Source organism: Schistocerca gregaria, chromosome 1 (genome assembly GCF_023897955.1).
Source record: "Schistocerca gregaria isolate iqSchGreg1 chromosome 1, iqSchGreg1.2, whole genome shotgun sequence".
In the NCBI taxonomy this organism is placed as follows: Eukaryota; Metazoa; Arthropoda; class Insecta; order Orthoptera; family Acrididae; genus Schistocerca; species Schistocerca gregaria.
Window position 1 is genome coordinate 419,859,439 of NC_064920.1, and position 26,932 is coordinate 419,886,370.

Here is a 26,932-nt window from a genome sequence, read left to right on the forward strand (position 1 = left end):
AAGAATGAAGCAAGTGAACAATCACCCTGCCAAGATTAGATCTGTACAAATGAAAACAGATGCGCCATGGTGATTGGAATAAAAATCACTCTGGCTTCATGTAAGTGTATACGCATTATTGTATCGTAACACACATCAGGAGTGGATTATTTTATGATTTGGTCTTTTTTAAAGGAAGAAAAAGAGTAAAAGCTCACTAGAAACGGTTTTCACGGTAATGTTCTTGGAAGAAAATATAAAAAAAATGGCTCTGAGCACTATGGGACTCAACTGCTGTGGTCATTAGTCCCCTAGAACTTAGAACTACTTAAACCTAAATAACATAAGGACATCACACACGTCCATGCCCGAGGCAGGATTCGAACCTGAGACCGTAGCAGTCGCACGGTTCCGGACTGCGCGCCTAGAACCGCTAGGCCACCCAGGTGGCAAGAAAATATCTCTTTACATACGAGAAGCCCTGTATAAAACATTGTGGTGCAAATACTGTGTCAGTAATTTGAAGCTGTTGAACGTGAAGATGAGAGTGAACATGTGTTTCCAGCATTCATCTCTAAATATTTTAATACGGGCAGTAATAACGACACGGCTGAGTGCTGCCGAGTTGCGTGAATCGTTACATCCGGTGTAATTTCGCTATCGCTTTTAAAGTGTGTGTACTGCCGTTCTGAAAGATCTCTAAGAGAAAGCGCTCTTCCGTCGGACGGTGGGAAAGCCGCGCTCGTTGGGTGGCGGGCTCCCTGCGGTGATACTGCACTCGCAGGTCGGCGGTGGCGGAGATAAAAATGCTATCAGCCGTCTGGGTAAACACACGACACGCGCCAACTGGCCTCTGTGACGCGGCCGACCCCGCTTCACAGAAGCCGTGGAATCACTCCAACAGTGTGACCTGTGCGGACGGTTCTAAACACGATACGCGTCCGGGGAATAACGGACAAAACTCAGGACGGAAAAGCACTGAGTTCGCTCCTACGAACCCAGTGATAGCTTTGATGCGGTAACGTTCTTTGATGTGACACTTGGCGCTGTGGTCAGACAGTTATGAGCATGCAGTTACCTCGAGGAATACAAACATAACACATCGTCTCTAATAATTACGGTACATGAGTCATGTCAGTACATGTTTCTTTCTTTTCCCTTCTCCATTATTCAATAATAGGTAACTTTTGCCAGATAGCAGTAAGTTAACGAGCTCTTTCGAAGGCAGAGAGGTTAGAAAACAAAACGGAAAGATTACGGTTTAGAGCGGGCGAGAATGCAGTAGGAAATGGACCGTGATCTTTCCAGAGCATTTGCCACAAGCTGTATCAACAGCGGGTACCCTAAACAAAGGGAAACTTAAAGTTGAATGACTGGACGGAATTCGAATTCCGTACCATGTTGAAGTTCCTAGTCTTATCAAAGCAGCACCTTGTTCTAAGTACGAGGGTTGAGAAGTAATGCCTACACCTTCGTAACTCTTCAACAGTTGGCAGCATTGGTATGCGGCAGGTACTGGCTTGTTCCGTAGCCTCTTCTCTACACCTCCTCTTGGCGGGAAGCCTTAACATAAACGGTTGTGTTGTTAGTGTAAAGTATGGAATCCTGCGCAGACAGTCGGTCAATAAGATTTAACCAACGTGTAGTCTTGAATTCTTGACAGCAGGAAGTGTGACTCCACAGGAGACATTCTCCTAATGAAAAGTACAGTAGTCTGCCTTTCATCGACATTAATGTGAGTGAAGTAACCTACAGCGTATGTGAGCTCTCGGGTTTTCCCGGCGTGATTTGGTAATGGTGTACCGCCCGATATTGAGCCGAGTTGTTCTTTCAGTTTTATGCACAATACTCCTACAACCGACCAGGTCGACTTCTTCAGGTTCCGCTAATTTAGTTGTAATGCGTATTCGCTTCTTGGACTTAATCAGTGAATACGCATAGCCACTCAGCTAGCGGAAAGTGAAGAAGTGACATTTTCGGCTATTGGAATAGCATAAAATTGAAACAGCTCGACTGAATATGGGGAAATACACCACTAATCGACAGTACCCGTCTCAGTCGTACGTTTTTAATCAGAACTGCCAAAATGGTTCGCATGTTAGAGCAAGTATCTGTGGAGTCGTTATGATCCAAAAAACGTGACTTGCAAACGTAATGTCAGACAAAAAACAATTTCCCATTTATGCAGGCGAAAAACACGATTAAAGCTTTTGATACACTTTGTCGAAACTGTGGCATCCAAGATTTAGTAGAGTTGTACAAATTTCGGTTGTGGAAAATGTTCAGATTTGCACTGTTCTCTACGGACTCACCTTGTAGGTACCACGGGTTCTGGATGTGCAGTGAATTTGCAGACCTAGTGAGGAGTACGCTTCGCAAAGTGTATGTCACCTTGTCTTGAATTATCTTGCAACTATCAGCGAACGAATTAACGTCATAAAGTGATTCGGATTCTGTTGTGGTCTCCACCTACAGTTTCTGATCATAACGCATACGCGAATGTGGACTGGTCACGTCAGAAGGAATAATCATAACCAGGGAGATAAGGCAGGGTTAAGTGTGACCTTTTCACTCGTTAGACTCGGCTGTCGGCTATGGTTACATAACGCTACATGCAAAGCACACGCGACCGTTGTTATATAACTGCAGTGTGCGTATGTTTAATACACAACAGTGCACCAACATTAGAAACATGTCTCATTTAATTGGTATTTGTGTTATAAGAATTCAATCACTTTTGCAATTATGAACCCTGCATTTACAGTTCACATTTCCACAAAATGTAGATTCCAAAATTGAACGGCACCTTAGTTCTCATTCTTTGTTGGTTGAAAATGGCAAACCATTCAGATTCTACACACTGAATACACGGGTCCGTTTGTGGAAGTATTTGGTAATACTGTGCTGGATTCTACGAGACTGATCGTGTTGTACAGTAGTGGAAATCAGTATGAAGCCTTGGATATTTGTGGGAAAATAAGCATTGTCGGTTGGAATAGTTGTGCGCAGTGTACATGCCATGGTATGACAGCCTGTACACCGACAAAGCGGTATCGCATTCGATTTAATAGTACAGTATACAACAAGAAATCAGCGATGCAGACGGTAGAAGATGGAACTCAGTATAAGGGCAGTCGGCGGTGTGCGATGTTAGTATGCGCGTACGTGACTTAACTGCAGACAGGAAACAGAAACCAGTGGTGACAACGTGTGTTACGTACATAAAACATGACTGTGACAATACCACGCGGGAAACAGTTATGTGATCGGTGCTTGCGTGGAAATGGGACTCTCTAATCATCAAATCACCAAGAACTGGAACCGTTCAAGCCCAGTGATTGATAATTTCGTTAGACTGAGCATATGATAGGGCGCAACGGAAAACAGGCACAGTAAAACATTGTCTGAGGCATCCAAACGGTTATTTCTACAGAAAGCAAGGGCCACAAACCGTTATTCTTCTAAACTTGTTGATAATTTACAACTGCCAGTAACTGTCAGACGTGTACGAATTGTCAAATGACAAACATTTTGCATTGAAGAAACGACTGGAGAAGCCTGCTGTAATAGCCGAATATAAACAGCTAGACTGAAATCTCCAGAATGAGATTTTCACTCTGCAGCGGAGTGTGCGCTGTTACGAAACTTCCTGGCAGATTAAAACTGTGTGCCCGACCGAGACTCGAGCTCGGGACCTATTGCCTGGCAAGTGCTCTACCAACTGAGCTACCCAAACACGACTCACGACCCGTCTTCACAGCTTCAGTTCTGCCGTGTCGTACTTGGGTAGCTCAGTTGGTAGAGCACTTGCCAGGCAACAGGTCTCGTGTTCGAGTGTCGGTCCGGCACACAGTTTCAATCTGCCAGGAAGTTTCAGCTGGACTGAAGTTTGCAGAAACATGTTTGTCGTGAACTTCTGAGTGCGATAAAGTGATCTACAGCGATGACAAGAATTTAATTTAGATGGGCCGGGCAGCTTTCAGTTTTATTGGTATGATCTGACAACACAGCAGCCGGTAAGAATGAGGTTGGGTTGTTTGGGGAAGGAGGCCATACAGCGAGGTCATCGGTCTCATCGGATTAGGGAAGGAGGTCGGCCGTGCCGTTTCAAAGGAACCATCCTGGCATTTGCCTGGAGCGATTTAGGGAAATCACGAAAAACCTAAATCTGGATGGCCGGACGCGGGTTTGAACCGTCGTCCTCCCTAATGCGAGTCTGGTAAGAATGGGCGAAAATTTTTTGTGGTGGAGGTGTTATGATGTGGGCAGCCTTCTGTGCTAAAAGTAAATCACACATTGCTTGACTGAACTCTAGAATGGAATCTTAACATGCTACACTGTAGTTATAGAGACTGAACTGATTAGAATGTATGAGGAGCTAGTCTAATGTTTCAAAAGGTAATGCATCTGTGCCCGTTATTGCTAGAACCGAAAAGAGGGTTGAAGATAAAGATATCAGTATCTCGCCCTGTCCTGCAGGCAGTCCGCTTTTAACAGATCCCTTGTAAAACCTTTGGAGAATAACTGCAAGACATGTCTCTCGCAGTGGAAGGCAGTTTGACGCCGTATGTGAGCTGAGAAGAGCAGTGCTAGAAGAGTTGACGACAATGTCACTGCAAGAACTACAAACCGTATCAACATAAATGCTGACAAATTTTCTGAGGCGATAAGGCAAAACAGAGGTTGGACAAAGTATTAGCTATGCAGTATCACATCAGGACAGTGAGTGCGTCTATACCAATTTCCATCCAGGAAGTGCAATCATCTTTTTATGTTACTCGTGTTATGAAAGAGACTACGTAATACAGTCACTATTGTTTTTGTTTTTATGTATCGACTACTTTAATAATAAATTCGATGTATGTATGCTTCAGACATCGTGCTGTTACTTTCGTGGGATCTCTTCCTTTATACTGATTTCCACAATGGTATTATGCTGATAATATTGTTGTCCTCGTAATATTCCGAACAACGCTTGTACTACAGTCAGATCAATGCATCCCGTTTATTATGCTAAAAACCTGATGGCGTTGCGGGCACGTCAAGCTATAAGGGGGAGCAGACACGAAAGAGGAATTCTGTTAGCGACCATACGGGCCACAGATTGAGGAAACCAGGGACATAGGCGACTTTGGGAACGGGTAGATTCCGATACTTCAGTGCCTGTGTTATTCCGAATTACGATGCAATGTTCTCCCGGACACCCATGCAATATCGTATTTATCTGCCGACAACTGGCAAGCGACTTTCAAGTAAAATGTCTCCCCTGTGTTGGAATATACATAATGGATGTAAGAGTACAGGTCGTGGACACATGATTGACGATACATGGGAGTTTGGGTCTGGCCTTGAGTCGTCCTCGGATAGCCTAATCGTAAGACGATCGCTCGCGATAAGCGGGAGACCCGTCATTGTCATCATGCCATTATACAGCTGATGGTTGTCCATATTCGAAAGCGCGAGTACATTTCTTGTAAGAGTAGATTGTTATGGCCTTGTCTGGGAACGAGAGTCATGGAAACGCCGAAGGTGGTCGGCTCTTCTCTGTCGTGAGAATCTATGAAAAGTAGTTGAAGGACGGTTAAACCACAAGTAAGAGACAAGATGTATATCCACACCTCGTCACAGAACCTGGAGGTCAGAGGCTTGCCGTTTCTGTGCAGGCTCAAATGTTTCTGTAGTCGCCGTTGAGAGCACATTGTTGAACGTGGGGCATCATGACGGATGACCCCTTGGTGTTCTCATGTTGACTGAACGGTAATGGCGCCTCGTGCAACTTTACGCCAGTGTGCTACAATATCACAAAAATAAACAGAAAACCGATTCACAAAAAATATATTAAAATAGGAACTAGTACTCACTCAGTGACGAAAAACGAAGTCCACAGACCACTGTTTTATGCTGCAGACTTTATCTATAACTTTAAAACTGAAATCCTCAACTTTGGTTACCACATTCTTCTGAATTCTTCTGCCTAATCATACTCTCGGAATTCACGACATATTCATATAAAACGGCCAACTATTTATGACAAGGAGTATACCAGAATTGGTTGAAAACGCGAAGAGGAAATCTTGAAGTTTATCTTCAATGCCCCAAAAACAACGTAATAAAACATAGCGCTTTCGACTGGCCTCCCAGTTCTGACTTTGCATAGGTCACTTGATTAGATTTCTGACATCGTGGCTAGGACATTTCTAGACCCCTGTTATTTCCGTTCTTGACTCTGCTGATATGGTGTGGCGAGGATTGTAGCACATTTCCTGCCAGCTGGAATGACGTCACATCAGGACATGCGCAGTCACAAAAAATGGTTCAAATGGCTCTGAGCACTATGGGACTCAACAGCTTAGGTCATAAGTCCCCTAGAACTTAGAACTACTTAAAGCTAACTAACCTAAGGACATCACACACACCCATGCCCGAGGCAGGATTCGAACCTGCGACCGTAGCAGCCCCGCGGTTCCGGATTGCAGCGCCAGAACCGCACGGCCACCGCGGCCGGCCAGCGCAGTCACACACAGGCAGCTGCGTCTGAGTGAATCATACCGTGGCTGAAATCATTCAGCACTCGACAATAGTGGTTTCTTGTTGTCGCGGAGAGAGCGCTATAACATATGTTTTCATCCGTTTGGTTTGCCTACCAGCACACTTTCAAAGAGAAGTGGCTTAATTTTACTACGATGTCTATAGTGTGCTGTGGCACATTAGCACATGATCGCTTACTGCCACTGCGCAACAACGTCGTCAGTTAACTATTGCAATTGGCACGGGACCCTATGACAGGGAAAGGAGGCTTTCTTCAGCTTGGAGCTGATAAACCAGACTTTCTCTAACCACTCCTAAATGGATTGTGCCCTGGGCGTACTAACTGTACCCAAGGTCTAAGTATTTCCCCAAAATAATCGGCTTTTTCCCGAACGCCCATTGCAGACAAACTAAAGGTTAATAAAATCTTCTCGTTTGACTCGCCTGTCAATTCGAGAAGATTTTGTCATTGAGATTCGCCGAGAAAGCCTGCATTCTCATATAAACTAAAGGTTCTAGCTGGAAGCAGCACCTGACAGTTGCGCTGTAAGTGGGAGCAGAGAACGGCCAATGAAAATGCCTACATTCTGCTTCTCAGTCTGATTAGCAGGAAGGCCTAAATGTTAAGTAATTTCTTCAGGCGGTTTGGAGCTCGTGAAATCGGGAAGACGATCAGATTTAGAATGATTGTGTAGTGCAACACGGTAGAAGTTTAGTCCGTGCACATCGCCAAGACTACGTGGATTCATGCTACAGTGGCAAGTGCGACTTTGCACAATGTCACGGAAGCTCCGAGCCACTAACCAAATGCAATTAGGTATTGGCAGTCAGCTACATAAAGGATTCGCCAAGACAAGAGCCTGAGTTTCACTCATTGCCCCTGTTAAGACCAATTATGTTACGACAACACTACCATGTCAGCAGTTTGTGGTCTTCACGTTACCGTTTCTGAGTCTCTAACACGGGGCTCTGGTTTCGATTCCTGGCTGTGATATTCTCCGCTGGGGACTACGGGTGTGTGTCAACCTCAATTAGTCAATTAATTATAAGTTCCATAGATACTTTGAACGGTTCTGTTAGTGAAATGATGTGGAACAAGGATGTGTACACATTATCAGGATTAACTTTAATCAACATATTACTATTTTTTGTCCTACTCATACAGCTAACACTAGTTTCTAAGTAGAAATTCTTCAACGGAATAGTAGGAGACGTCCAGTGGTAATGGTTTTGAATTAGATTTAAAACTTGCTTCGCTGCCTTTCAGACACTTTATGTCGTTGTGCACATGTTCAAATGGTTCAAATGGCTCTGAGCACTATGGGACTTAACATCTGTGGTCATCAGTCCCCTGGAACGTAGAACTACTTAAACCTAACTAAGCTAAGGACATCACACACATGCATGCCCGAGGCAGGATTCGAACCTGCGACCGTAGCAGTCGCGCGGTTCCGGACTGAGCGCCTGAACCGCGAGACCACCGCGGCCGGCGGCACATGTTCAAAAATCTGTGTTGCTGCACGTTGAACTCTTCTCTGAGCCACTGTCAGCATTAACAACGGATAATAGAGGTCATTTTTCTCTCTAGTGTTCTTGGTATGTACATCACTGTATTTCTCAAATTCTGGCGGCTTATTTTTGACGAATTTCATTAGCGAGCTGTGACGGCGCTATTAAAATGCCTAGCTCTTCGAAGAGGTACCTACATTACGTCTGTCGGTGAACATCTCATACTATTCTTACTGTTCGCTTTTGTGGAATCAATATTTTCTTTCTAAGTGGCTAGTTACCCTAGGAAATTATTCCGTACATTACTGAGTGGAAATAAGCAATATACGTTTGTTTCCAAGATTAGCAGTTATACTAAGAGCAAAAGTAGCTGTACTTAACTGTTTTAATTCTTCGGAAAATGCCCGTTACTAATTCTCCTGTTTGTTTCTCTCTAAAGTTATTTATTTATTATAACACTAGTTACATGTGCAAAAAGTACCAATTTCACTACTTGAATGTAAAGTGGAAGGTCATTAACATACGTAAGCAATAAGAGTGGACCCAAAATTGAGCCCTGTGGGACTCCCTCTATCATTTCAAACCCCTTTTCTACCATCATCTTTTCATGATCATCGCGATGCGCTAGTCGCTTAAGTGGTGTCATATTAAAAGACTTGCACGAGGCTGTCGAAAACCCCGAGGGGGGAATACCGGAGAAAGGTGCCACACCCACATTTCTTTTTTTTGCCACTGCGTTGGAATCTGGGCAAAAGTGCAAGCAGACAGCGTGCCTTCTGTCGCAGGTACGCGATGACGACGGCGCGCTGCTGCCGCTGTGCTCCTCTGACGGCATCCCGCTGGAGAGACTGCGCGGCCGCCAGGTGTCTCTGCTGTGGGCGCCGCCCGCCAACGAGACGGCCGTCGCCGCCGGCTGGGCGCCCACAGAGCTGCTCATCACCGCCCTCAGCAGAGGTGCGTACCACACCACGCTGGGCAGCTCGCCGGCGTTCCAACTCGTCAGCTGAATGTGACACGCTGATTCGAGCTTCTGGTTACTCTCCCAGTCACCTCACTCCTGCTATCCCACTAGCCACCTCACCAACCTATGTGATCATGCTTACGCGGAGACGGGGTAGGGGGCGGACAATCTGATATGAAACTCGAAAAGGATCAGCAGAAAGTCTATGTTCATATATGTATAGTACTCTGAATGCGTCAGAGCGCTGGATCCGTTCTTTTTATTCAAATTTTTCCCAAACCACTTCCACTGTAGATTATGGTATCAATGAAGGATTCCTACTCCATCAGTACCGACACCTGAACACGCCAAACCCTTTCCCCATGATACTACTGCTTGAATACCTAAAATACCACGGCTCCTCAATAACAGACTGAATGAGTCTGCAGTTAGGTCCAACAATCTTCCACATACTCCTCCAGTTGTGGGCAACTCCTTCCCACACACTTCTTTCTTCTTCTTCTACTACTACTACTGCTTCTTTTCATTCTTCTTACTCTTCTTCTTCTTCCTTTGTACAGTTCTTCAGTTGTCTGAGGTTACTGTATGATCTCTCCATCTCTTTCTTGGTCTGCCCATTGATCTTTTCCCTATTGGTCGATAATCTATTATCATGTTTGCTTTCTAGGGAAAGCGAATGGATGACTTCGGTTTATTGGGAGAATTTTGGGAGAGTGTGTTCATCCGTAAAGGAGAGGACGTACAGGACGCTGGTACTACCTATTTTGGAGTACTGCTTTAGTATTTGGGATCCCCACCAGGTCAGATTAAAGGAAGACATCAAAGCTGTTCAAAGGCGGGCAACTATATTTGTTACCGGTACGTTCGATCAACGTGCGAGTACCACGTAGATGCTTCGTGAACTCAGTTGGGTATCCCTGGTGAGAAGATGACGTTCTTTTCGCGGAGATCTGCCGAGAGATTTCAGAGAACAGATATCTGAAGCTGACTGCAGAACGAGTCTACAGCCGGCATGGTACATTTCGCGTGCGGATAACGAGGGTAAGATGAGAGAAAAAATGGCTCTAAGCACTATGGGACTTAACAGCTGAGGTCATCAGTCCCCTAGAACTTAGAACTACTTAAACCTAACTAACCTAAGGACATCACACACATCAATGCCCAAGGCAGGATTCGAACCTGCGATCGTAGCGGTCTCGCGGTTCCAGACTGCAGCGCCTAGAACCGCTCGGTCACACCGGCCGGCCAAGTAGTTATTGTCTAAGTCTCACTATCATCAAGTATGGCTATTGTTTTATACAACTTTTTAGGATTTCTTTCCTCAGCCGTTAATTCATTGTTCTGTACATGGCCCCATTAATGTGCTGAGTCTTTCAATTTTTTTGGTATGTCTTTTTCGTTCGTGAAGAAGTTGACTAGCACGCCTGGAAGAAAGGAAGGTAAACGTCTCGAATAAACGTCTTAGATACAACGTTGGAGTGTGTGTCCAAAATGAATTTTCACTCATTTTGTATGCTAGAAGTGGAAGTCCTGAAAAGTAAGGACAACTTCGGGATTCTTCATCCGAGATTACATCTACATCTACATGGATACTCTGCAAATTACTTTTAAGTGCCTGGCGGAGGGTTCATAGAACCACTTTCACAATTCTTTTTATTCCAATCTCGTATAGCGCGCGGAAAGAACGAACACCTATATCTTTCCGTACGAGCTCTGATTTCCCTTACTTCATCGTGGTGATCGTTCCGCCCTATGTAGGTCAGTGCCAACAAAACATTTTCGCATTCGGAGGAGAAAGTTGGTGATTGGAATTTCGTGAGAAGATTCCGTCGCAACGAAAAAAGGCTTTCTTCTAATGATTTCCAGCCCAAATCCCGTATCACTTCTGTGACACTCTCTCCCATATTTCGCGATAATACGAAACGTGCTGCCTTTCTTTGAACTTTTTCGATGTACTCCGTCAGTCCTACCTGGTAAGGATCCCACACCGCGCAGCAGTATTCTAAAAGAGGACGGACAGGCGTAGTGTAGGCAGTCTCCTAGCAGGTCTGTCACATTTTCTAAGTGTCCTGCCAATAAAACGCAACCTTTGGTTAGTCTTCCCCACAACATTTTCTTTGTGTTCCTTCCAATTTAAGTTGTTCGTAATTGTAATACCTAGGTATTTAGTTGAATATACGGCTTTTAGATTAGACTGATTTATCGTGTAACCGAAGTTTAACGAGTTCCTTTTAACACTCATGTGGATGACCTCACATTTTTCGTTATTTACGGTTAACTAACACTTTTTACACCACACAGATATCTTTTCTAAATCGTTTTGCAGTTTGTTTTGGTCTTCTGATGACTTTATTAGTCGATACACGACAGCGTCATCTGCAAAGAACCGAAGACGGCTGCTCAGATTGTCTCCCAAATCGTTTATATACACTCCTGGAAATGGAAAAAAGAACACATTGACACCGGTGTGTCAGACCCACCATACTTGCTCCGGACACTGCGAGAGGGCTGTACAAGCAATGTTCACACGCACGGCACAGCGGACACACCAGGAACTGCGGTGTTGGTCGTCGAATGGCGCTAGCTGCGCAGCATTTGTGCACCGCCGCCGTCAGTATCAGCCAGTTTGCCGTGGCATACGGAGCTCTATCGCAGTCTTTAACACTGGTAGTATGCCGCGACAGCGTGGACGTGAGCCGTATGTGCAGTTGACGGACTTTGAGCGAGGGCGTATAGTGGGCATGTGGGAGGCCGGGTGGACGTACCGCCGAATTGCTCAACACGTGGGGCGTGAGGTCTCCACAGTACATCGATGTTGTCGCCAGTGGTCAGCGGAAGGTGCACGTGCCCGTCGACATGGGACCGGACCGCAGCGACGCACGGATGCACGCCAAGACCGTAGGATCCTACGCAGTGCCGTAGGGGACCGCACCGCCACTTCCCAGCAAATTAGGGACACTGTTGCTCCTGGGGTATCGGCGAGGACCATTCGCAACCGTCTCCATGAAGCTGGGCTATGGTCCCGCACACCGTTAGGCCGTCTTCCGCTCACGCCCCAACATCGTGCAGCCCGCCTTCAGTGGTGTCGCGACAGGCGTGAATGGAGGGACGAATGGAGACGTGTCGTCTTCAGCGATGAGAGTCGCTTCTGCCTTGGTGCCAATGATGGTCGTATGCGTGTTTGGCGCCGTGCAGGTGAGCGCCACAATCAGGACTGCATACGACCGAGGCACACAGGGCCAACACCCGGCATCATGGTGTGGGGAGCGATCTCCTACACTGGCCGTACACCTCTGGTGATCCTCGAGGGGACACTGAATAGTGCACGGTACATCCAAACCGTCATCGAACCCATCGTTCTACCATTCCTAGACCGGCAAGGGAACTTGCTGCTCCAACAGGACAATGCACGTCCGCATGTATCCCGTGCCACCCACCGTGCTCTAGAAGGTGTAAGTCAACTACCCTGGCCAGCAAGATCTCCGGATCTGTCCCCCATTGAGCATGTTTGGGACTGGATGAAGCATCGTCTCACGTGGTCTGCACGTCCAGCACGAACGCTGGTCCAACTGAGGCGCCAGGTGGAAATGGCATGGCAAGCCGTTCCACAGGACTACATCCAGCATCTCTACGATCGTCTCCATGGGAGAATAGCAGCCTGCATTGCTGCGAAAGGTGGATATACACTGTACTAGTGCCGACATTGTGCATGCTCTGTTGCCTGTGTCTATGTGCCTGTGGTTCTGTCAGTGTGATCATGTGATGTATCTGACCCCAGGAATGTGTCAATAAAGTTTCCCCTTCCTGGGACAATGAATTCACGGTGTTCTTATTTCAATTTCCAGGAGTGTAGATAAGGAACAGGAAAGTGCTTAGTATACTACCTTGGGGAACGCCTGAAATCACTTGTGTTTTACACGATGACTTTCCGTCAGTTACTACGAACTGCGACCTCTCTGACAGGAAATCGCAAATCCAGTCACATAACTGAGACGATATTCCATAAGCACGCAATTTCAGTACGAGCCGCTTGTGTGGTACAGTGTCAAAAGCCTTCTCGAAATCCAGAAATATGGAGTCGATCTGAAATCCCTTGTCAATAGCACTCGGCACTTCATGTGAGTAAAGAGCTAGTTGTGTTTCACAGGAACGATGTTTTGTTAACCCATGTTGACTGTGTGAAAGTAGACCGTTTCCTTCGAGGTAATTCATAATGTTCGTATACAATATATTTTCTAAAATCCTGCTGCATATCGACGTTAACGATATGGGCCTGTAATTTAGTGGATTACTCCTTCTACCTTCCTTGAGTATTGGTGTGACCTGTGCAACTTTGCAGTCTTTGAGCACGGATCTTTCGTCGACCGAACGGTTGTATATGATTGTTATGTATGGAGCTAATGCATCAGCATACTCCGAAAGGAACCAAACTGGTATACAGTCCGGACCAGAAGACTTGCTTTTATTAAGTGATTTGAGTTGCTTCACTACTCCGAGGATATTTACTTGTACGTTACTCATGTTGGCTGCTGTTATCGACTCGATTCGAATACTGGAATATTTAGTTCGTCTTCTTTTGTGAAGGCATTTCGGAAGACTGTGTTTAGTAACTCCGCTTTGGCAGCACTGTCTTCGATAGCCTCTCTATTGTTATCGCGCAGAGAAGGCACTGATTGTTTCTTGCCGCTAACATACTTACGTGCGTTTCGACCAGGTCATCAGGTTCGTTCATAATGATAACAAGTATATGGGAGTTTACGTGGCGCAAGTAAAAGTATTATGCCGTTGGAAGATGTGGGAGTTCACGTGGCGCCAATAGAAGTACTGTGCCGTTGGAAGATGTGTGAGATTACGTTGCGCCAGCAGAGCAGCCTGCAGGCCAAGCCGGCGCCTGGCGCACGCAGAGCCCGGGCCGCCGCACGTCCTTGCCAAGGCCGACGGGTGCGCGCCCGGCCCGGATCAACCGCCGGCTGCTGGCGGGCGGACGCCTTTCGAAACCCGTGCCGCCTCGGGGCCGACCGCGCGCTCCCGGAACACCTTTCACGTAACCCGCCCGCTCTTTATTCCCCGCCAGCCGCCAGAGCAACGTCCCCCCTCGGCCTCAGTTGTCTCTCCAGTTGCGCCGCTGCTAGGTGTCGCGATTGCCAACGAAATGCGGGAAACCCGCATACGTGCTTACGCCGCCGTGTCACGTCGTAGTGTTCGCCAGCCAGTGGCACGAGTAACAGACGTTGGCAGCATGCACAGCAGCGAGACGGGCTCAAAGTGACTCATCGAGTGCCAGTTGGTACTGAAACCAGTAATGTCGCTTTTACCGATCTTTCCACCACCAGTTGTGGAGAATTAACAAGTGAATTTGTTTAAAGTAACGAGACATTACAGTTTATACACGGGAATTTTCTGGATACCGAATGACGCTTTCTGACGCCAGAGGGAAATCAACGTCAGTGTCTCGTTAGTTTAATTAAGTCCGACTGGCGGTGGAGCAGTGGCGTAACTGAGTTGTGGTAGCGAGGAGGACGTTTCTGCGGGGGCGGACTTTTGTGATAGGGAAAAAAGTGAGGGATTATTGTAGAATGATCAGCTGTATACATGTTGGGTAAAGTTCAGGGAGAAAAAATAAAAACGCCGAGGTTTCCCGAAGGCATTGCAATTCTGCCAGAGACAGCAAAGTACTTAGAAGAGCAGTTGAACGGAGTGGACAGTGTCTTGAAAGGAGACTGAAAAGATGAACATGAACAAATGCGAAACAGGGATAATGGAATGTAGTCGAATTAAATCAGGTGATGCTGTGAGAATTAGATTAGGATGTGGTTGATGAGTTTTGTTATTTCGGCTCCAAAATAACTGGTAATGGCGAAAGTAGAGAGGATATAAAAAATAGAGTCGCAATGGAAAGAAAATCTTTCCTGAAGAAGATAAATTTGTTAACACTGAATACAGATTTAAGTATTTGGAAGTCTTTCCTGAAAGTGTTTGTACGGAGTGTAGCATGTATGGAAGAGAAACAGTTTAGACAAGAAGACACTAGAAGAGCATGACACTTGATGCTACAGAAGAATGCTGCAGATTATACGGGTAGATCAAGTAACTGACGATGAGGCACCGTATAGAACTGTGGAGAAGAGAAATTTGTGGCGCAGCCTGACTAAAAGAAGGGATCGGTCGATAGGACATATTCTGAGATATCGAGAGATCACCAATCTCGTATTGGAGGGAGACCAAAAGATGAGTACAATAACAAGATTCAGAGGGATGTAGGTTGCAGTAGTTATTCGGAGATAAAGAGACTTCCACAGTATAGAATAGCATGCAGAGCTACATCAAACTGGTTTTCAAACTCAAGACCACAACGACAACAACAACATATTTAGTGAAGGCAGGTATATGCTATTCCGTTAGTATAGTCCTATTACTGAACCACTGCACCTGTCGCAATGACTGTACCGGAGGCAAAGCCACGGTTATCTCATTCTGAGCATATGCTTGTTCCACAGCTTACTAGTTCTGCGAATGTCTCTCATTCCATCATAATCTGATGATGCCCTACAAAGGCGAAACGCCTCGTTAAAGCAATATTTTCGCAACCAAGACTGTTTTATTCAAGGAGAAAGAGGAAGGCAAAAAGAAAAGGGGAAGAAGAAAATTGAAAATAAATATAAATAAATCATAAAGTACCAGCACTATTTGAAGAAAAAATCTGCATACCTTCATTCTAAATTCAACACATTAATCTGTCAAAATAGTAATTAACTGATTTTCGTCAACAATATAAAAAATATTTTGCCCACAACTAAATACCTGGGAACTACAATTACAAACCACTGGAGCGATCACGTAGATAATGTTGTAGCGAAGGCAAACCAAAGGCTGAGTTATATTAGCAGATCACGTAGGAAACGCAACAGGTATAGAAACGAGACTGTCCTTCCTGGCTTAATCTCTGCACGATATGGGATCTTTACCAGAGAGGAGTGACAGTATCACGAAATATGGGAGAGAGAGTCATGGATGTAATAAGCGAGTTGGCGTGCCAATCATTCAAACAAAGGCGATTTTCGTTGAGACGAAAATTTTTAACGGGATTTCAATCGCTAACTTCCTCTTCTGAAACCGAAAGTATTGTATAAAATAAGAGAAATCGTAGCTTATATGGACAGATTTAAGTGCTCATTTTTCCCACGCGCTGTCAGTGAGTGGAACGGCAGAGAAATAGTCTGAAGGTGGTTTGAGGAACTCTCTGAACTGCTCAGTAGTCATGTAGATGTAAATATACAGGGTCATTGCGTGATGGTGTTACCAACTTTTAGGGATGGTGGAGTAGCATAATTGTATCAATTTGAGGTAAGGGACCGTGGTCCAGGCCGAAAGTTATAAATGAAGACCATTCTGATACAACTGACAGTGGAATACATGTTCCGGTACTGTTGTTGCTAAGACAGTAGGGCAGGCAACTTTCATGGACGGTTTAATGGACTAAAACTAGAAGAAAAATGTCTAGTAAGCAGGGGCTCTAATATCAGTATCTGAACAGCTACGAGCACTTGTTCATCTGAGATACTGTGAAACGTATCTCTTTTACCGCAACGTCTAAGGTTGCCAAATTTTTGGAGGAGGTAGCATGGACAAAAAAAAATCTCCAGTAAATACGAACTCCAAAATCCATACGTTATGAGTCATGGCCACGCACTCAGTAGAAGGGATGTGTTGTGTTTCACAGTGCCGTATATGAACAAGGGCTTGTAGCTCTTAAGGTATGCATTGTAGAGCCCAGGCTTACTAGACACTTTGTTTCTTGTTTTGTTCCATACTACCACCTCTGAAAGTTGCCTAACGTACAATCTGAGCAACAACAATACTGGTACATGTGTTCCAGTGAGAGGTATCAGAAGGGTTTTCCCTTATAGCTTTCGACAAAGTCGTTTTCGGGCCAGGGTCCCATAACGCAAGTTGATACGTTTACCCTTCTCCATCATCCCTGAAAATTTGTAGTATCATCACGAAATCACACTGTAGATGAGAGAGAGCGAGATGTTGGACGGACAAGGAACCTGGGAGATTCACAATGGACTGTGTTGAGCAACAGTTCCTAAAGACATACCGCTCCCCGCTACAGAGACGTTTGTGTCCTGTGTACGACTGCTAGATGGAGGCACTGTGCTAATACCACGTGCACCATCGGAACGAAAATGTAAAGAGTATATTCTGAGTTTGTTGTTTCGTCTGTTACATCTTTGCATTCATCTGCGAGGAAAGTCTAAAGAAAGACTCGCGCTGTCACGGAAAGCAACGCAACTTTGGACTGTGAATTAGGCTTTGAATTGTATCGTAGCAAAAAGTATTAATTTTTACATACCTTTTACTTCATTGTAAAGTCTTGTTTGGCTCAGTAAACGAATAAGCTACTTAAGCAGCGATAAAGATTAAATGAAAAAGGTGGTGCTGTCTACAGAAAAGAGGCTGCAAGCAGTGACGTAAATTTTGTATTGCGTTGCGACATAAGAATAATGTACTTGTGACAATAACTTTAGAATATTATTCCTTTACATTTTTACTAGTCATTAACATTTGCCCTTGCATTACCAGTATACTTATGTTCACGACGTAACAAGAACGACGCCGGCCGCGGTGGCCGCGCGGTTCTGGCGCTGCAGTCCGGAACCGCGGGACTGCTACGGTCGCAGGTTCGAATCCTGCCTCGGGAATGGATGTGTGTGATGTCCTTAGGTTAGTTAGGTTTAAGTAGTTCTTAGTTCTAGGGGACTTATGACCTAAGATGTTGAGTCCCATAGTGCTCAGAGCCATTTGAACAAGAACGATACGTTACTGCATGCAGCACGTGCTTATCAGTCATGGCCACTGGATGGTCGGAACCGGTTACTGCATTGTGACTGTTGTCATTAAAAAATAAAATAAAATTATCTTACCTTATTATGCATGAGACATGTCGATGGTGATATCGTAGTGTGAAAATGGTAGGGAGGAGTATTACTACAGCAACTTCTTCAGCGTAGGACATGTGAACTGCGGTATAATAGCATGTATTGGGGACTGGTTACTGCAGCTGTTTAGCCATTTCAGTAGCATGTTTCCGTCTGTGTACATCCGCCTTATGGTAGATCGCTAAACGACAGCTAGTTACTATATCTTTATGCAGTAGAGATGACTCCTTTAGCTGTGTTAGAGATTATTTTATTTTCAGTTAGTTTCATCGTTACATTACGCCATCTTCAGGCCATACTAAGTCACTAGGTGATCTTGTAGACAAAAGGTACTCATCGTTATACCTCTCACAGAGAGTAGTAAAAATTGATGGTGCCGCCGTAGACACGATTGTAGGAAAGAAGGTTCAGTGTTGCGGACATAATTTTTTGCATCCTCAATATAATTGAAAGTAGGACGGTGGCTGGGTTGGCAAGGAATCAACAAAGAGAGGCGATAAGTAAAGGAAATGGAAAAGACAAAGATAGAATTTATTGGACGTTTGTCGGCAGACGCCCTTTCATCAGTAACATTCTTGCATGGAGGTGCTTGGGAAGAAAGGAAGACGTCGGCCTAGGAAGAAGTGTTGGAAAGACATCGAGAAGAGGATATAGTTTAATAATTACATGGACAAAAATAACAGTCTGTGACAGAAGAGACTGGTCACATCAACATGGCATCGGCTTTCAGTGCGTGTGTGATTCTATGAGACATAACAAGAATGATTGCCCTGTAGCAAATGGTCATCTGGAATTACTGGAAGGCCTGAAAGTGGATTAATGTAAAACCGAAATTGATTGCAGATAAAATAAGACCTACGAATACAAATACAGCTGAAGGTGTCATTTCTGCTACGTAAATGCATGCTGTCGTATTTATGTATGCCATTTCTTAGCACCAGATTTCCAAGTGATCTCTCACCGAATGTCTTCCTGTTTAGCAACAGAGAAAGACGTCGTAGAAGTTTGTCGTTTAACTGCTGAAAACAGTCACTGAATCACGTCCGAAAGACTTAGGAAAAACAAAACACAGCACTGGCTGGAATTGTGAAGTTGGAGTCCGAATTTAGTTTTCGTAAACGTAATTGTACATGATTTCACCACGGGAATCGCTCCTGGCAATTGAGCTTCAACGGCCCTCCCACGGGACTGGTTTAAGAGCAGTCCAGCAAGGAACGTGTGGGCTGCGTGTTGTAGCTTTGGAGGCGTGGACCCACTGCCATGGTGCCGGAAAAACACACCCTGCAAATGAACAGCGGCGAGACACAGGCATGCAGGCAGGCGAGGCACGGCGCCGCCCACGCACACCGCAGAGCCTCCTGCCCACCTACTTGGCGAGTGCTGCTGCTGCGGCTGCGGTAGCGGCAGCAACATCTCATATACGGGCCACAGTGGATGACGTCCACTGACGTAAACTACTTTGGCAGGCGGCGGATTGTTACGGCCCTACATCTTGAAACAAACATGCGGCGATGCTGGTCGGCTGCTGCTGTCATGAGCATCTTTGGAAACTGGTTGAAGAACAGTGGAAACACGAATGGGCGGCAAGGTGCTGAGCGTTCACTTCTCATCACTGAACTTGGAGGTCGGGTACTTGCCCGCTCTGTTAAACAGGACAGGCGGCGACCGGTGGCAGATCTGGCAACAGAGTACAGTACTGGTGCAGGACAAGTGTTTGGGAACATAGTGTGTAGCACACATTGTTGAACATGGGGCTCCGCAGCCGACGACCCATTTGTGTCCCCAAGTTGGCCCAACGACACCGACATGATTGCACTGGGCACTGGATCTTCGAAACTGGGACGTATATCAACGGACACGTGTCGCCCGTTCGGATGAATCACTTTTCTTGTGACACCAGGTCGATGGTAGTGTTCGGGTTCGCCGTCATTCGGCCATGCGACAGCTCGAAACGCACTGCGTCACAGGTGCATTCCGCTGGAGACAGTATTATGCTATGGAGGACATTCACATGCCCTTCCGTGGGACCTGTGGTTGTAATCAAAGGTACTGTAAGAGATGTAGACTTCGTAAACCTTGATGCCTGATGTCTTCGCCGACGTCGATAGCGTCTTCGAGCGGGACAACTGCCTGTGTCGCAAGGCCGGAATCCTTGTAAAGTTGTATGAGGAGCTTCATACTGAATGCCAGCTAATATATTGGCCACTACACGCGCGTGATCTGAATTCCATGGAGCACGTTTGGGACGCTATCGGGCAACAGCTCCACGCCCACAAATAACGGGAATTGTGCGACCTGTGCGTAGGCATCTTGTGCCACACACACCTCCTGAAACCTACCAAGGATTTAATGGAAAGAAACTTCTTCTGAAGCCAAAATCGCTAAATGTTGATTATTTCACGACCGTTTTCAACAGAAGCTTTCTATTATCATCTGATTTTCGGAAATTGAACTGCATACTCGTACATATCATTTACACAGCGGGAACACAGCAAGCTTCTGCCGAAACCGGTCATAGTGAAACAAATAATATTTAGCGATTTTGGGCTCAGAGGAAATTTCTTTCCATTAAATCAACAAATCGCACCCACCACATAAACTTGTGTAACCCACCAAGGACGTGAATCCGTGGCATGCAGAAATGCCCGTGTGTTGCGTTCCAGATATGGACAAACACGCTGTTAAGCCGATGCTCATAGTATTTTGCCTATGTTGCACGGCGAGTAACGGACAAAGGCATAAAAAAAGAAGAAGTATTATACATTCTTGACACAAATAACAGTTCAGAAACGAAATATTTCTATATCAGCATGACAGTGCTCCAGCCCAGAATCCTACTACCATTGTGTCGTGTTTCGAAGAACGGCAAATCAATTCACAGAAGTTACCTGCTGACAGCATCGACCCAGACATCTATGATCGTCCATCGGGTGACCTATAGCGCCTATCGCGTGCCGAATGAATTCACCGAACAACTGGCAATATGGATTATTCGTACTTTAGGGAGAATGAAAACAAATCCCGCTTTAATTGTGTAACAGCTTATCGCAGAGTGCACCACGAAGACAACGTTGAAACCTATTGGCCGAAGACTAAACGCTGAAACCCATTGGCCATCGGTCACAAAGTGCTTCTCTTCTTTACTGTGTTTCATTCAAACAGCCGGTCGGTAGTCATTTTCGACTTATTTAATTTTCTGATGAACACGTCAAGTAGAAGTCACTCTACCATATTCGTCAGCAAGCTCTTCTTCTTCTTAGCTATTGTTCCGTGTGACATGGTTCGCTTGTTATTACTTGATTTGCCAATTTTATTTTAGAAGATGCCGCCCCTGCTGCCACAGTCGCGAGTTTAAGGGCTGCCCGTTAACCTATCACGGCTTGACAGTTTTCACTGGCTTCCGCTGCCCTCTCTCCTACTCACCTCCCCCTCTCCCCCGTCAAAGACCCTAAATCAAAATAACCAGACAATGTTCATTGTTCCGGTTCAATCTTTACAACGTCCTACGCTCTTACATAGCCACTTTTGTTATTTACAGCCGGCCGCTGAGGCCAAGCGGTTGTAGGCGCTTCAGTCTGGAACCGCTCTGCTGCTACGGTTGCAGGTTCGAACCCTGCCTCGGGCATGGATGTGTGTGATGTCCTTAGGTTAGTTAGGTTTAAGTAGTTGTAAGTCTAGAGAACTGATGACCTCAGATCTTAAGTCCCATAATGCTTAGAGCCATTTGAACCATTTGAATCTTATTTACACAAAAATATTATCACTCTGGAATGGTGACTCGATCTTTTATTTAACTACAGTTAATTATGGACGAAGAAAGTCATTGATATTTTAAACCATAAGTTAACTGAAATTCACCAAAAATAAGAACAGTGGAATAAATTAAAATTCGGAAATTAGTACCGGGCGCTCTTTGTTACAGTTTAGTTTATCTTTATTGGGAGCTGTAATGTAAATTATAATTGTGCGGTACCCAATTAAAATAAACTATAGATCGTCCCAGGTTAGCGTGAATTTATAATAATATGAGAAACGTTTGGTCGTAAGAAACGTGAAATGAGCAGAGTCGGTCACGTGTCGCGTCTGTTGGTGAGCTGGGAGATCCTGCGCTATCTCTGTACTTTACTGCCTCGCTTGTGTCCCATGGATAAGGCGAACAGTTCCACTTACGCCTCTGACCGCACGTCCGAGATAAGGCATAGGACGTTAGTCTGACCTCATGAACTCTGCTGTCGGAAATGGATCAGGCGGCACAGACAAGCATTTTCTCTTGTTTCACATTGGGTGCTTTTCTTTTAACGACACGAGGGCTTTCTCTCATATCTGGTGGCATCATTTGCTGTTATATACATTCTTAACGGTGCTAAGTAGCGTTACGAATGTATGTAACACCTAATGACAACTACATATAAATGTATCAGCTTGTATAAAGTATACATGGCTTAAAGACAAAACATGTGCACTCGATAATGGCCTAAGGCCGAAATTGGATTAGTGGAAATAAAAGGTTTAACAGTCACTGGCGTAAACATGATGTCTTTCAAGAAATTTCACATGACTGTGAATCCCAGTTATGAAAAATTAATTTTTCTATGAAGTTTCTGAGCATCTTGTCTCACAGTGGAATAAATGTATTAACAGTTACGGTGATTACCGTTGAAATAATAAATAGTTTACATACTTTTTTCTGTCTGCCTCGTTTTCATTTAACTCCCCATCATACATTCGCAATACACAAAGTCACTATATGGACATACGTAACTGAGGTGACAGATCATACAGTCAATAAATGTAATTTCCTTATTGCATGTTTGTAAGCTAAATAATGAACATATTTATTTTAATTTTTGAACTGACAGTTCTTCGTGGAGGTAATCGATCTCCTTTATATGATATATGGTACAACTGCAATCCGCCTCTTACGTGCTTCTAAAGAAGTAGGTGACAGTAAAACAGTTTCACTCATGGTTAATGGGACACTGAAATGAAACTCACGATTTGAGAAAATCTCAATATGAAGCGAAGTAATGAAAGCTGTAGTAGCAGGACTAGAAGAAAAATTGAGGGTCGGGGGGTGGGGGATACAGATGGCAAAGCAGAAGCAAGTTACTTTTCGCCGTGCAGCTATCACATCCTGTTAAAATTTTTGTGATGCCATTTTCTTCCTTCGACTGTAATTATTATGCATTTTTTACTCTTGACTTATTTCGGCTATTATGCCATTTTCGATGGTTCGTTGCCATGCACAAACGCAAACAACCGAAATATCCTGCACCAGACATATGTTTGTCTGCTGTATGCTACCGACGTAAATAACAAGTTACGGAGTGGGATTAAAATGTAGTATGAAAGAATATCAACGATAAATTTCGCTGATGACCCTTCTATCTTCAGGGGAAGCGGGAAAGAATTAAAGGACCTACTGAGTGAAACGAACAGTCTACTGATTACAGAATATGGGCTGAGAGTAAATTGAAGGAAGACGACATCAGAAATGAAGTTAGTCATGGAACTAACATCAAAATGGAGACCACGAAGTAAGCCGAATACACCAATTGTCCTACATTGCAAGCAAGATACCATATGAGACGAATCGGGGAAGACATAAAAACCAGTGTAGCATGGCAGAGAGATCATTCTTGGAAAAAAGAAGTCTACTAGTTTGTGGTCTTAATTTGAGAATTTACTGTAAGGAATGTAGCGTAGGGAAATAAGAAACGAAGGGACGTGACGCTATAGAAGGATGTTGAAAATTAAGTGGACTGATAAGAAATGAGGTTTTCCGAAGAACCGATGAGTAAAGAAATGTATGGAAAGAACTGACACAGAGAAGGGACAGGACGATAGGACATGTGTTAAGATATCAGGGAATAACATTCATGGTACTGGAATGAGTTGTAGAGGCTAAAATCGTAGTGAAAAACAGTGGCTGGAATATATCTAACAGATAACTGAGGACACCGGGTTTAAGTTTACTGTGAGATGACGAGATTGGCACAGGAGAGGAAGTCGTCGTGGGCTGCATCAAACCAGTCAGATGGCTAATGACTCAGGAAAAATGCTAATGACTCGATAGCTTGGTTGTTTGTGCTTTATCATGCCAACTATGACTTGAAAATATCTTAACAGTCGAAGTAGGACATAGCGAAAAATATATAATAACTGCAGTCTAAGGCGAAAAATTAGAACTTTTCAGGAGGAGGAAATGATGAAGGAAAAGGAAAAGCAAGAGGAAGAGAGAGGACTAGAAACCCAACAAAAGCAAGGGATGGAGAAAAGGGTAGTGTGAGAAGGATATGGAGAAGGAAGATGAGAAATAGGAGGAAATTTAGAATGAAGAGCAAAAGGAAAAGAAATGTGAAACAATAGAAATAGAACTGGAAAACTGAGAACAGCAGTGAAGAAGGAGTAGGAGGTGATAGAAAAGTAGTAGCAAGAAGCAGGAAGAGGTGGAGTTAAGAAGAAGAGTACGAGATGGGAAAGAAGAAAAATTAGCAGGAGCTAGAGCAGGAAAAGAATGTGGAAGGGGAGTTGAAAATAAGGTGCTCGAGAAGAAAGTGAAGGAACCAGAAGATATGGTGAAGGAAAAAAAAGAGGAGGAATTGACGCATTAGGACGAGGAAGTGGAAGATGAGATAGATATGAAATAGGGAGACATGGAGAGGGAAGATGTGTTGAGAAGGTGAATGAAGCGTAGAGATAGGTGGAGAATCAGTAGGAAGTATATGAAATACGTAATGAAGGAATCCATGCGTCGTTGACAAGGGTACACACGATGAAACTACTGCACAGTGGTGCGTCAGCGAAGCCGTCCGCACCTCGTTCGCGACATGTAAACACAACAAGCCTCAGAGCGGTCATGTAAGCAAACTCCGCAGTGAGTCTGCTAAGTGGTGGCGCCTCGGGTCGCCGGCGTAGTTCGTTATCCGGTCCAATCCGGAGCCTGGGTCACGGTCAGGGTGCGCGCGGCGCGTGACCAGCGACACGCCGCAGATACCACAACCTCCACTCGTTGCTCGTGCCACTGCGACGCCTCATATCTCCGGGACGTTCGCTACACTTATAAATAAACAGTCTGCGGCGAATGGCTAACTGCAGGATTTTGAGGTCAGAGTGCTGCACAGAACAGCGAGATACGTTCCAAATTTTATTTCCAAGTTAATCCGACATAACTGCAGGCGAAGGCTGAGACGCTATTCCCCTAGACAGTAGGATTCATTCATTTCCAGATTTTTCAGAGTTCCTCTACCAAGATTCCATTTTAGCGTTACTTGGACTGACGTAGCCTACGGAATAGTCAAGACTACAATAAGAAGTCCACCTCTAGGCAACACCGATGCCAAAGTTATTCCTCATGCAAACTGCTACCCGTCGTGAAGTACAGTGACTTAACAAAAGTCATAGGATAGCGATAAGCACATATACAGATGGCGGAAGTATCTTACACGCAGGATATAAAAGGGCTATCATTTCTACTCAGGTGATTCGTGTGGAAAGGTTTCCGATGTGATTTTGGCCGCACGTCGAACGCGGAACGGTAGTTGGAGCTGGACGCATGGGTCATTCCATTTCGGAAATAATTATGGAATTCAACATTCTAAGAACCATAGAGTCAAGTGTGTGCTGGGAATACCAAATTTCAGGTATTACCTCTCATCACGGACAACGCTGTGGCCAAGGGCCTTTATTTAACGACCGGGAGCAGCGCCGGTTGCATAGAGTTGTCAGTGCTAATAGACAAGCAACACTGCTTCAAAATAACCGCAAAAATCAATGTGGGACGTACGACGAACGTATCCGTTAGGACAACGCGGTGAAATTTTGACGTTAATGGTTTATGGCAGCAGACAACTGAAGCGAGTGACAGTGCTAACAGAACTACATAGGTTAAGCGAATCTCCTGGGCTCGTGACCATGTCGGTTGGACGGTAGACAACTTGAAAACCGTCGTATGGTCAGCTGTTAACAGGTGATGGTAGGGATCGAGTGTGGCGCAGATCCCAAGAACCTTAGGTTGTTAAGAAGCCAGTTTGCAAGCCGTTGGTGGCTTCATAATGGTTTGGACTGTCTTTACATGGAATGGGCTAGACACTGGTCCAACTGAACCGATTTGCAGCCATTCATGGATTTCATTTTTCCAACCACTTATCGAATTTCCAGGGATGACAATGTGCTATGTCACCGGGCCACAATTGTTCGCGATTGGCCGAAGAACGGCTCTGGACAATTCGAGCGGATGATTTGGCTAGCCAGTTCGCCCGACATGGGACGTAATCGAGAGGTCGACACGTGCACGAAATCCTGCACCGGCAACACTTTCGCAGTTATGGACGTCTGTAGAGGCAGCTTGGCTCAATATTTCTGCAGGGGACTTCCAACGACTTGTTGAGTCCATGCAATGTCGGGTTGTTACACTACGGCGGGCAAAAGGAGGTCCGACACGATATTAAGAGGTAACCTATGAGTTTTGTCACGTCAGTGTACATCGTAGAGTTGCCAAGCGCATCGTTATATCTGCCGCTACTGTTCTAGGCAATTACACTGTTTGCAAAACTTAGGCCGGCAGACTCGAGTACCGCTCGTACGTTGATGCAGGTTTTAAGTGTGCAGTTATTTTGAGTTATTGTGAGTCTCAACGATGGAAGAATTAAAACTAGTACCTGTACGTCACTTCTTTGCAATGAAAACGACCTTAATTAGATAGAATAATCACAATTACCGTACATAAAAAACATTTATCGCAGGCCCTATACTTATTTAGACTGACATTAATTACTCATCATGGGTTCCAATATGATCATTTGTTTCAAGGTCACCTCGCTATGTATTTTCTTTTATCATCGGTCCTCTGAATGGTTTTGGCGCGACTCGCCACAAATTGCTTTCCCGTACCAAGTTTTTCATCTCAGAGAAGCACTTGCACCCAACGTCTTGAATTATTTTTCGGATGTATTCCAATTTCTGTCTTCGCCTACAGTTTTTGCCCTATAAGGCTCTTCTGGTGCCATGCAAG

General features: G+C 44.9%; 1 protein-coding gene across 1 annotated transcript in view; it reads left to right on the forward strand.

Moving 5' to 3' along the window:
- LOC126350301 (uncharacterized) overlaps positions 1 to 26,932 on the forward strand; it is a 177,579-nt gene that overhangs the window by 134,038 nt on the left and 16,609 nt on the right. Inside the window, exon 3 of the mRNA XM_050002504.1 lies at positions 8,802 to 8,970. Coding sequence (XP_049858461.1) covers positions 8,802 to 8,970 — 169 coding nt within the window. The remainder of the gene's footprint in view (positions 1 to 8,801; positions 8,971 to 26,932) is intronic.